At 36.7% G+C, this 12,436-nt stretch overlaps 1 protein-coding gene across 5 annotated transcripts in view; it reads left to right on the top strand.

Moving 5' to 3' along the window:
* The window catches only part of LOC136040575 (uncharacterized), a 145,158-nt gene that overhangs the window by 10,243 nt on the left and 122,479 nt on the right, over nucleotides 1-12,436 (top strand). For all 5 annotated transcript variants that reach the window (XM_065724814.1, XM_065724811.1, XM_065724813.1 and 2 more), the window contains exon 2: nucleotides 7,482-7,685. In XM_065724814.1, coding sequence (XP_065580886.1) covers nucleotides 7,530-7,685 — 156 coding nt within the window. In that variant the 5' untranslated portion in view covers nucleotides 7,482-7,529. The remainder of the gene's footprint in view (nucleotides 1-7,481; nucleotides 7,686-12,436) is intronic.

Here is a 12,436-nt window from a genome sequence, read left to right as displayed (position 1 = left end):
TCGTTTTAAGTTTTAATGTTGCTCCTTACTTTCATTTAAAAAAAAACTTGTTTTTTTTCTATTTAATGCAATCAAGAAACATGCTATAGAAATGGGTAGTGGTATAAATAACCAAGAAATGGGTAGTTTACCAAGAAATACAAAGAATGTGAAATTCAAAACATTCTAGAATATATTGTTTAGGACTATCAAAGGGGAGGGTGGTCGTTTGTGTTGTATTGTGAGATACAGAAACATGATATTTGGAAAGAGCATAAAATAAGGAATTTAATGGTAAGTTATTACTTTTATTTATTCAAATGCTTTTTACTGTGAACCTAACCAACTATAATGTTACTTTAACATAATTTACTAGCCTATTATTTTGTCCTAGCCTATTTAAATAATAATTTGCTGCTTTAACACATTTACCTTAGATTGAATGTATCCATGGTAGAGTATGTCTATGATTTGGATGCTTTGTTCTAACTTTAATATTCTATATCCAAGATAAGGCAGCATTTTTTGAGCTTAGTCTCTAGTTTAAAGTACGTGTCCATGATTCCACTCTACTGTTCACTATTAGTCAAACGTGATAACAAACTGTAGTAAGGAGCGACCTTACTCAATAGTAACTGAAACTCTAAGAAACGGAATTTTGATACCAATAGCTACATCAAAAGAATCGTATTTTAATGCTGATTTTAAATATACAAGTTTCATCAAGTTTAGTCTTTCCCATGAAAAGTTACGAGCCTGAGAAAATGTGCCTTATTTTTGAAAATAGGGAGAAACACCGCCTAAAAGTTATAGAATCATACCATCAAATTCAGCGTATCATAGTACCTTATTGTAGAAGTTTCAAGATCCTATCTACAAAAATGTGGAATTTTGTATTTTTTGCCAGAAGATAGATCATGGATGAGTGTTTATTTCTTTTTTTTTTCCTAGGCGTGATCGTTTTGACCCAGTGGTCATATAATGTCGCAAGAGGGCTCATTCTAACGGAAATTAATAGTTGTAGTGCCCTTTTTAAGTGATCAAAAAATTGGAGGGCATCTAGGCCCCCTCCCACGCACATTTTCCCCCCAAAGTCACCGGATCAAAATTCTGAGATAGCCATTCTGTTCAAAATAGTCGAAAACCTAATATGTCTGTCTTTGGGGACGACATCATCCCCCACAGTCCCCAGGGGAGGGGCTGTAAGTTCCAAACTTTGATAATTGTTTACATATAGTAAGGGTTCTTATGAAGTATACAGACGTTTTCAGGGGGACTTTTTCGCGTTGGGATGGGGGTTGGTTGGGGGGAGGAGGTTACTTCAGAGGATCTTTCCATGGAGGACTTTACCATGAGGGAAGATAATTTCCATGAAGGGGGCACAGGATTTTCTAGCATTATTAAAAAAAAAACAATGATGAAATAAATATTTTTTTTAACTGGAAGTAATGAGCAGCATTAAAACTTAAAACGAGGATAAAATATTACTTAAATAGGGCGTTTCATCTCCTCCACAATACCTTGCTCTTTATGCTAAAGTATTTTTAAGTAATTTCAACTATTTATTCTACAGCCTTTGTGATGATGAAAGAGGTTGTCCCTTCGTCAACGGCTCGCTCTTTATGCTAAAGTTTTTTTTTTGCACTTGGTATTAACCAAGTGACATATAGCGATCCCAAATTCTGTCGGTCTGTCTGTCTGTCCTGGTTTGGCTACTTTAGGCACTTCCAGGTAAACTACGACAATGAAATTTGGCAGGCGTATCAGGGACCGGACCAGACTAAATTAAAAATAGTCGTTTTCCCGATTTGACCATCTGGGGGGGGGGGGGGAGTGGGGGGCCAGTTGATTTGGAAAAATAGAAAAAATGAAGTATTTTTAACTCACGAACGTGTTATGGGATCTTAATGAAATTTGATGTTTGGAAGGATGTCGTGTCTCAGAGCTCTTTTTTTAAATCTCGACCAGATCTGGTGACATTGCAGGGAATTGGGGGAGAGGGGGACCTAAATCTTGGAAAACGCTTAGAATGGAGGGATCGGGATGAAACTTGGTGGGAAAAATAAGCAGAAGTCCTTGATGCGTGATTGACATAACCGGAATAGATCTGCTCTGTTTTAGGGACTTGGGGGGGGGGGGGTTAATTCTGAAAAATTAGAAAAAATTAGGTATTTTTAACTTACGAAGGAGTTTTCGGATCTCAATAAAATTTGAAGTTTGGAAGAATATTGTGTCTCAGAGCTCTTATTTTAAATACTGACTGGACCCGGTGACATTGGGGGGAATGGAGGGCGTGGGGAGCCTAAAATATTGGGGAACGCTTAGAGTGGAGGGATCGCGATGGAACTTAGTGAGAAAAATAAGCACAAGTCCTAGATACGTAATTGACATAACCGAAACGGATCCGCTCTCTTTGGGAGAGTTGTGTTAATTCTGAAAAATTAGAAAAAATAAGGTATTTTAACTTACAAAGAAGTGATCGGATCTTAATGAAATTTGAAAGTTGGAAGTATATCGTGTCCCAGAGCTCTTATTTTAATTCCTGACTGGATCCGATGACATAAGGGGAGTTGAAGGGGAGGGACCTAAAATCTTGGAAAACGCTTAGAGTGGTGGAATGGGGATGAAACTTGGTGGAAAAGAAGCAGAAGTCCTAGATACGTGATTGACATAACCGGAACGGATCTACTCTGTTTGGGGGAGTTGGGGGGGTTGTTTTGGAAAATTGTAAAAATGAGGTATTTTTAACTTACGAAGGAGTGATCGGATCTTAATGAAATTTCATATTTAGAAGGATCTCGTAACTCAGATCTCTTACTTTAAATCCCGACCGAATCCAGAGTCATTAAGGGGTTGGAAAACACTTAAAGCGGAGAGATCAGGATGAAACTTGGTGGGAAGAATAAAAACAAGTCCAAGATACGTGACGAACATAACCGGAACGGATCCGCTCTAGATCCGATGACACATGGGGGAGTTGGGAGGGGGAAACCTACAATTTTGGAAAATGCTTAGAGTGGAGGGATTGGGATGAAACTTGGTGGGAAAAATAAGCAGAAGTCATAGATACGTGATTAACATATACGGAACGGATCTGCTCTATTTGGGGAGTTGGGGGGAGGGTTAATTTTGAAAAATTAGAGAAAATGAGATATTTTAACTTACGAAGGAGTGATCGTATTTTAACGTTATTTTATATATAGAAGGACCTTGTAACTCAGATCTCTAATTTTAAATGCCGACCGGATCCAGCGTTATGGGGGGGGGGCAGAAATCTTGGAAAACACTTTAAGCGGAGAGATTAGGATGAAACTTGGTTGGAGGAATAAAAACATGTCCAAGATACGTGATTGACATAACCGGACTGGATCCGCCCTCTTTGATGGAGTTGTGGGGGGGAGGGAGTAATTCGGAAAAATTAATAAAAAAGAGCTATATCTCGACCAGATCCCGTGACAGTGGGGGGAGTTCGCGGGGGAAACCGGAATTTTTGGAAAATGTGAAAATTGAGGTATCTTTTTCTTAGGAATGGGTGATCGGATCTGAATGAAACATGTTGTATAGAAGCATGTTATGTCTCAAATGCTCCATTTCCAACTCGAATCGGATCTGGGGACGTAGGGGGCTGGAGGGGGGAAACAGAAATCTTGGAAAACGCTTAGAGTGGAGAGATCGGGATGAAACTTGATGGGAAGAATAAGCACAAGTTATAGATACTTGATTGACATAATTGGAACGGATCTGTTCACTTGGAGGAGCTGGTGGATGTCTATTCGGAAAAATTAAGAAAATTGAGGAATTTTTAACTTAAGAACGGATGACCGGATCTTGATGAAATTTGATATTTAGAAGGAACTCTTGTCTCAGAGCTCTTACTTCAAATCCCGACCAGACCTGTTGACATTGGGGGGAGTTGGAGGAGGAAACCGGAAGTCTTGGAAAACGCTTAGAGTAAAGAAATCGGGATGAAACTTAGTTCGTAGAATAAGCAAATGTCGTAGATACGTGATTGACATAACCGTACTGGATCCACTCTCTTTGGGGGAGTTAGGGGGTGGGGTTCACTGCTTTAGCGAGTTTGGTGCTTTTGGACATGCTAGGACGATGGAAATTGGTAGGCGTGTCCGGGAGCTGCACAAATTGACTTGATAAATTTGTTTTCCCCGATTAGACCATCTGGGGGGGGGGGAGGCTAAAGGGAGAGGAAAAAGTTGAAAAAATGAGGTATTTATAACTTACGAGTGGGTGATCGGATCTTAGTGAATTTTGATATTTAGAAGGACCTCGTGACTCATTGCTCTTATTTTAAATCCCGACCGGCATTAAGCCTCCGATTTTCCTTTTAAATCAATCTATTGATTCATAGTATTTTGCTAGAGCTCATACCATATGAGCTCTTGGCTCGTCCGGCCTCGTCACAAGTGCCATATGAGCTCTTAGCTCTTGTTTTTTATTGTTTTAAAATGTAGAGCTGTGACAAAGAGACAAACTTTAGCATAAAGAACGGGGTGTTGAGGAGGGGACAACCCCTGTCATATGCAGAATAACTTCTGTTCGTTTTAAGTTTTAATGTCACTCCTTATTTGCAGTTAAATAAACTTTTTTTATTTAATCATTTTAAAATTTTTCAGTTTTATATAGGGTTTAAATATAAAAGTTAATCATAGGATTAATAAGAAAATTTTATAAATCCAATGGTAAGGTAATCAATTTTCTAGTCTATTGGTTTTAGGTTACAGCCTCATATGCTGACAAATTCATTAAGGAAGATTACACTTATCCCATATGTCTTAATAAGATATTAGTGAGTGTCTTTGTAATAGTCATTTGTGATTGTGCCTCTTAAGAGCAACATAACGATCTATATGGAAGGGATTAATTTCTGCCTAATCCTAATATCAGTACTAATAACAAAATAATAGAGATAAGAAAACAATATTTATTGACAGACTTAATTATATCTGTGAAACAGGTTATAAGTACCACTGAACAGAATGTGCACATTGGTGTCTAGATTAAAATTGGATACCATTGCAATACTCTCACTATTTTCTATAGAAATAAAGGGGTATTCACTTACCTTGGACTGCTGGATTTATAAAATTATGATTGGTTGGTTCAGTTGGTTTTATACAATTGCAATGTAAAAAGTAGCTTCCACTGCTTATTACAATGTATAAAAAATGGTTTGCTTGTCAGACCCCTTTGATAGTAAAATACTTACTTGCTTCTTCTAGGAATTTCCACAAGAGGATGTATGTTTGTTTCACCCCTTTGATAAGAGATTTCCTACTCGTATTTTTTTTGAAACTTCATTGATAGTTTTTTTTTGTACAGAAAGTTACTGGTGCTCTTCTTTTTCCAATTTCTTTCAATGAGCATTGTGGATAAGAAAAAAAAATGCAGAATCTGTAGCTTTGTATATATAGCCAAGGGCTATATATACAAGGTTTAATGGGGTTTATATATAGTCCCATTAGAGAGGACACAATTATTTTATTTAGGAAAAGTATTGAATTGGTTTTAATCACTTTGTTTATTCTCATTTTTTTTTTAACAGTCTTGTCTGTTTTCTATTAGCAATGTTCTGAATGAATTTACAATGTAGTGTAGGCCTACAGAAAAAAATGTCACCATGGCCTATTCATAAGTTTGAAAATTTTGTATACAACGCATTGCCTCTACCTGACCCCCATCCTGACTGATTGGTGGACAAATATATAGCCCACTGTAATTATTCACCCTTTTTATGAATTGCCTGATTTAACGAAATGATTAGGGCTCACCATAAAATACTAAAGAAGAAAAGAGTTGCACTAGAGATAAGAAAGAATTTGTGAACGCTTTAAAGCAGTTGTCATATTTTCTGGCTACCCTTTTCTAACAAAGGACAAGGTGTCCATTTAAGGGCTTGTGATGAAATTTGCAAAGTTACTATATTTGGAAATACTATAAAATGACACATTAAATGGTGTGTTCAATTTCTAACATGCTAAGTAAAAAGCTCAAATTTAGTTTAGCATCAAATTAGGTTTAATCATAATAAATCTATGTATGTGACTCTAAAACATTAATTTATACTTAGATTTAGGAATTAACTGGAAAGTTTTTATCTTAGTTCTATTTGCAAAAACAAGGAACAAGGGGATTGTTATAAGGATCTCTTTAAAAGCTCAAATGGAATTCAAAGTGATATCAATTAATAGTTGTCCAAAATACTTAAAATTTACAATACAGCCTCTACCTCATCCATCAATAATGTTCTGTGACTTAATGTGTCTGTAAACACTCAGTCATTGGCTAACACTTTACCTAGCTTTGTAAGGATGCAAAAAACGTATAAATGAGCTCCCACAAACTTTTGTTGAAGTTTCAATTTATGTAAAAGATCTGCAGGTTAAAACATCTACCTTTATATGGTAAAACTGTATGTATTTATGTATATGTTAGATATACTATATATATATATATATATATATATATATATATATATATATATATATATATATATATATATATATATATATATATATATATATATATACTTATTTTTGTGTTTGTGAGAGAAAATTGCACTTTGTCAAAGAATGCAAAACAACTCAACTACTGCTATGGTTGGACTTGTGAAGTCCTATAGCATCTGCGCCCGATAAATATGTAAATTTAAATAAAATTACTGTTTGGAACAGTCTAAGGATTGTGAAGATTTTCTTGAATATTCAATTTTAGCGTTTTGTCATTTTTCATTTTGTTATTGTATTTTTTGCTCCTTTTGTGCAAATATATCTGTCTATCTATCTGTCATGGTCGGAACCTGTTGATGAAAACAGTTTGAGGTTTTTTTTTTGTCAGCCATGATTGTTGATGGATGTTTGCAGTTATGGTTTTTCATCTTTATTAGCTCCATTTCAACAGCCGGCTTTTCTTGAAGAAATATTTCCTAAACGGAAAGTCCATGCTCAATTATGTTTTTTACAAATGGGCTCATGAAGAAATAAATGAAGATTTCGAAAGTTGTAAATTTGTTAATAGTTAAGCTGGGGTAGTGATTACAACCTTCTCATGGTGCCCATGAGAACAATAGGCACAAACAGTGGCATGCTTCTGCTAAGTCATGCTCCACAGTTCAGGTCTGTGCATTACAGAAACACCCAGGTACATTACAGAAATACCACAGTTAATGGAGCATAATCACCAGTTCAGATGCTTTATAAACACGATTTTGAAAAGGCTAGAGAAAGCTCAGCTGCTCATAAAGGAGTGGCAATAAAGTACAGGAATGGTACTGGGGATAGAAAGTTTGGGTGAAATTTTATGAAAATAGCAGATATAACGTAGAGAAAACGTTGATGCAACCAGAGCACTTGTACCTGGTGAGTTTGAAAGAAAGTAGTATTCTTTGCAGAAGCAGGTCACCTTCTGATGTCACTACCCAGAGAGATTCAAATCCGAATCAAATTTGTCCAATCCACCACGTTTAATTATTATTTTAACAATTTTAGTTGCAAATCTTGAAGTTAAACCTGGTTAAGATGAAGTTTATGTGAAGAATGACTGAAAGTCTGGCAATGTTTCGGCAAAGTGCTGAAGCGGCCGGCAATTATCTGATGTCACTAACTCAGCAGAGAGATTGCAAGATGAATTATGACTGTCCAACAAACTGTTCAGTTCACGGTGAATGCTTTGGCGGAAGGTGTATTTGTGAGGTAAGAGCACTGTAGATAAATTTAGACAGTACAATCATTCCCTATCTCAACCAGTAGACCAAGCCGGACCGATATGCAAGTGCTCCGGAGAACATATTAATATAAGTGACATTAGATTTTTTCACGGGTAGACAAGTCGGAATTCTGGTTGACGGGTAGACACGGGTAGACAAGTCGGAACGCGAAATTTGGCTTCAGCTTTGTAACACTAACTTTTAAAGAATCTAATTTTAAATTAATTTATTCTAATACATGTTTAAAAATCGTTAATTAGCTGTGTAATGTTATTATTAGATGTGCTTAGAAATGAAAAGTTGGTTTCAAAGTCGGGTTAAAGTCTCGAGTTGGTTTCAAAGGCATTTTGAGAAAGTTTCGGCCAAAATACGTGTTCCAGGGTAATATACTGTTTTTACGTGCCGAGAATGCAGTAACCAAAATTTATTGAGTTTGATTATACTGTCTAAATTTATATACAGTGGGTAAGAATTACTAAAGAGAAAGCAGAGATTAATATCCTATACATCCGTGATAAAAAGTGGGACCTAATTCTTTTTGTGTGCTTAAACTTGTGCTTTAGCAACAGCTTTTCCCACAAGCAGAATTTCTGCAGGGGGAAAGTTTCTGGAAGAAATTTTTGATGGCGGGAGAGGGATATCCTGGCATGAGTTGAATAAAATATATGAATTTAATAAAAACAATGCATTTTGAACTGAAAGTAAGCAGTAACATTAAAACCTAAAATTAGCAAAAATTACCCTGTGAATTGGAGGGGCTGCCCCTTCCTAGATCCCTTCCTTACGTTAAGGTTTAACTTTTTGTCGCAATTTCTTACTGCTCAAACACAAGGGCTGTTGAATTTGAATGAAAAGTATTTTTAAAGAATTTTAAGACTACTATAAAGATCAAGAGACTAAGGAGTGAAAAGTCGACCGTGTCTACGGATATTTTTTTCAGTTTAATCTTGCTGGCTTTCAATTAAAAAATATTTTATTTCAAAATTTAATTTATAGGTTATCAAACAGTTCGTGGTAACGAACTGTAGTAAGGAGCGACCCGGCTCAATAGTAAACGAAACTCTAAAAATGGAATTTTGATGCTAAAAGATACATCAAAAGAATCGAATTTTCACGCTGATTCTAACTATATAAGTTTCAATTAATTTAGTCTTTTTCATCAAAAGTTACGAGCATGAGAAAATTTGCCTTATTTTGGAAAATAGGGGGAAACATCCCCTAAAATCACACCATCGCATTCGGCGTATCAGAGAACCCTACTGTAGAAGTTTCAAGCTCCTATCTATAAAAATGTGGAATCTCGTATTTTTTGCCAGAAGACAAATCACGGGGGCGTGTTTATTTGTTTGTTTGTGTGTTTGTTTTTTTTTTCTTTTCCCCAGGGGTCATCGTATCGACCAAGTGGTCCTAGAGTGTCGCAAGAGGGCTCATTCTTACGGAAATGAAAAGTTCTAGTGCCCTTTTTAAGGGCACTATCGAAAAAATTGGAGGGCACCTAGGCCCCCTCCCACGCTTATTTTTTTCCAAAAGTCAACGGATCAAAATTTTGAGATAGCCATTTTGTTCAGCATAGTCGAAAACCATAATAACTATGTCTTTGGGAATGACTTACTCCCCCACAATCCCTGGGGGAGGGGCTGCAAGTTACAAACTTTGACCAGTGTTCAAATAGTTCGTGGTAACGAACTGTAGTAAGGAGCGACCCGGCTCAATAGTAACCAAAACTCTAAAAAATGGTACCAATAGCCAGTAACCAATTTTGGTACCAATAGGTATATCAAAAGAATCGCATTTTAATGCTGATTTTAAATATATAAGTTTCATCAAGTTTATTCTTACCCATCAAAAGTTACGAGCCTGGGAAAATTTGCGTTATTTTAGAAAATAGGGGGAAACACCCCCTGAAATTCATAGAATTTTAACGAAACCACCATCATATTCAGCTCATCAGAGAACCCGACTGTAGAAGTTTCAAGCTCCTATCTATAAAAATGTGGAATTTTATATTTTTTGCCAGAAGGCAGATCACGGATGCGTGTTTATTTTTTATTTTTTTCAGGGATGATCGCATCGACCCAGTTATCCTAGAATGTTTTGAGAGGGCTCATTCTAACGGAAATGAAAAGTTCTAGTGTCCTTTTTAAGTGACCAAAAAAATTGGAGGGCACCTAGGCCCCCTCCCACGCTAATTATTTTCCCAAAGTCAACGGATCAAAATTCTGAGATAGCCATTTTATTCAGCGTAGTATAAAAACCTTATAACTATGTCTTTGGGGACGACTTACTCCCCCACAGTCCCCGTGGGAGGGGTTACAAATTCAAAACTTTGACCAGTGCTTACATATAGTAATGGTTATTGGGAAGTGTACAGGCGTTTTTAGGAGGATTTTTTTGGTGGGAGGCAGGGGTTGAGAAGAGGGGGATATGCTGGGGGAACTTTCCATAGAGGAATTTGTCATGGGGGAAGAAAATTTCCATGAAGGGAGCGCGGGATTTACTAGCATTACTTAAAAAAAAAACAATGAAAAAATAAATATGAAAAAGTTTTTTTTTAGCTGGAAGTAAGCAGCAGCATTAAAACTTAAAACGAACAGAAATTATTACCCATATGAGGGGATCACCTCCTAATATCTCGCTCTTTACGCTAAAGTATTTTTAGTAATTTCAACTATTTATTCTGCAGCTTATGTGATTCAGGGGTCATTCTTAATGAATTAGGACAAAATTTAAGCTTTAGTGTAAAGAGCGAGGTATTGACGAGGGGGTGAACCCCTCATATCTATCTATCTTCTACACATATAAAAATAAGTTGTTTGTTTGTGTGTCTGTCGACTGACGTCATTATAAGGATTGAGCTGTATGTCGTCATGAAGTTGTTTATCGACTGACGTCATGTTTGTCAACTGATGAAATTACAGACCGGGACACCGGGACACAAATGACGACCGGGACACAGGGAATATAAATGACGACCGGGACACTCAAAGAGAAATTACAGACTGGGACACCGGAACACAAATCACAACCGGGACAAAGGAATATAAATGACGACCGGGGCACAGGGACACAACTACAACGGGGACGCCGGGGGCACAGGGGGGATATATAAATGGCGACCGGGACACAGGGAATGTTCGAAGAGAAATTACAGACCGGGACACCGGGACACAAATGACGACCGGGACACCGGCAAACAGGGAATATAAATGACGACCGGGACACTCAAAGAGAAATTACAGACTGGGACACCGGGACACAAATGACGACCGGGACACAGGGAATATAAATGACGACCGGGACACAGTGACACAACTACAACGGGGACGCCGGGGGGCACAGGGATAAATGACGACCGGGACACAGGGAATGTTCGATTAGCAATCACCATCAACAAAGCTCAAGGGCAATCTTTAGAATAATGAGGTATAGATCTGAATACGGATTGTTTTTCCCATGGACAGTTATGTGTTGCGTGTTCAAGAGTCAGTAAACCTGACAATCTATTTATATGCACAGACAATGGGACAGCGAAGAATGTTGTATATTCGCAAGTTTTACGTATTTAAAAACATATATATATATATATATATATATATATATATATATATATATATATATATATATATATATATATATATATATATATATATATATATATATATAATCTATTCACAGGTGGGACACAGGGACACAACTACAATGGCACGTAACTAATATGGCGCGTAACGACTTACGCGCGCGGGGGGCTGGGGGGGGGTGTAGCGCCCTCACCAACTAGGTGTTGGGTGGCGCGAAGCGCCACCCCAACAGCTAGTATGTAATAAAAACATGAGAATACAAAAGTTCTTTACGTAAGCTAATTTATAAGTTACGCATATCTTTTACTTATAAAAAGATTCGTAAAAAATTAAAAGTTCTAGTTGCCTTTTTAATTAACCGAAAATCGGAGGGCAACTAGGCTTCCTCCCCCGCTCTTTTTTCTCAAAATCATTCGATCAAAATTATGAGAAAGCCATTTAGCCAAAAAAAAAAAAATATACAAATTTCGTTTTAATTATTCCTCTGCGGAGAGCCAAAATCAAAACATGCATTGATTCAAAAACGTTAAGAAATTAAATAAAAAAAAACAAGTTTTTTTAAATGAAAGTAAAGAGCGACATTAAAACTTAAAACGAACAGAAATTAATCCGTATATGAAAGGGGCTTTTCCTTCTTAACGCTCCGCTCTTTACGCTAAAGTTTTTTACTGTTCTAAAATGTAGAGTTAAGAGAAAGAGTCAAACTTTTGCGTAAAGAGCGGGGCGTTGAGAAGGAAAAGCCCCTTTCAAATACGGAGTAATTTCTCTTCGTTTTAAGTTTTAATATCGCTCCTTACTTTCATTAAAAAAAACTAGTTTTTTTATTTAATTATGTCTAAGCTTGCTGCTACGCCAAATTTTGAGTTAGTGAAAGAACACAAAACCTAATTGTAATTAAATATTATTATGAACCAGTAAAAGGAGCGAACAGTTTTCGAGTCCTAACAATTTTTGCAAATAAAATCTCTTTGTCAGTAGTGACGGCATTGTGGATCTGAGCGGGCTCATACGGGGTATACTTGAAGTTGCTAAGCCCTCAAGACATTGGTATTGATTAAGCGCACCTGTTTGTTACGTAATACTATAGTTAGTTGGTTGTTACGTAATTACTTACTAATGCAAATTTTCTCTTTGAGATTTCTTGGTTGTTACTTAATTG

The sequence above is a fragment of the Artemia franciscana genome, chromosome 21, assembly GCF_032884065.1.
Source record: "Artemia franciscana chromosome 21, ASM3288406v1, whole genome shotgun sequence".
NCBI lineage: Eukaryota > Metazoa > Arthropoda > Branchiopoda > Anostraca > Artemiidae > Artemia > Artemia franciscana.
This window is presented reverse-complemented; position numbering and strand designations above follow the sequence as displayed.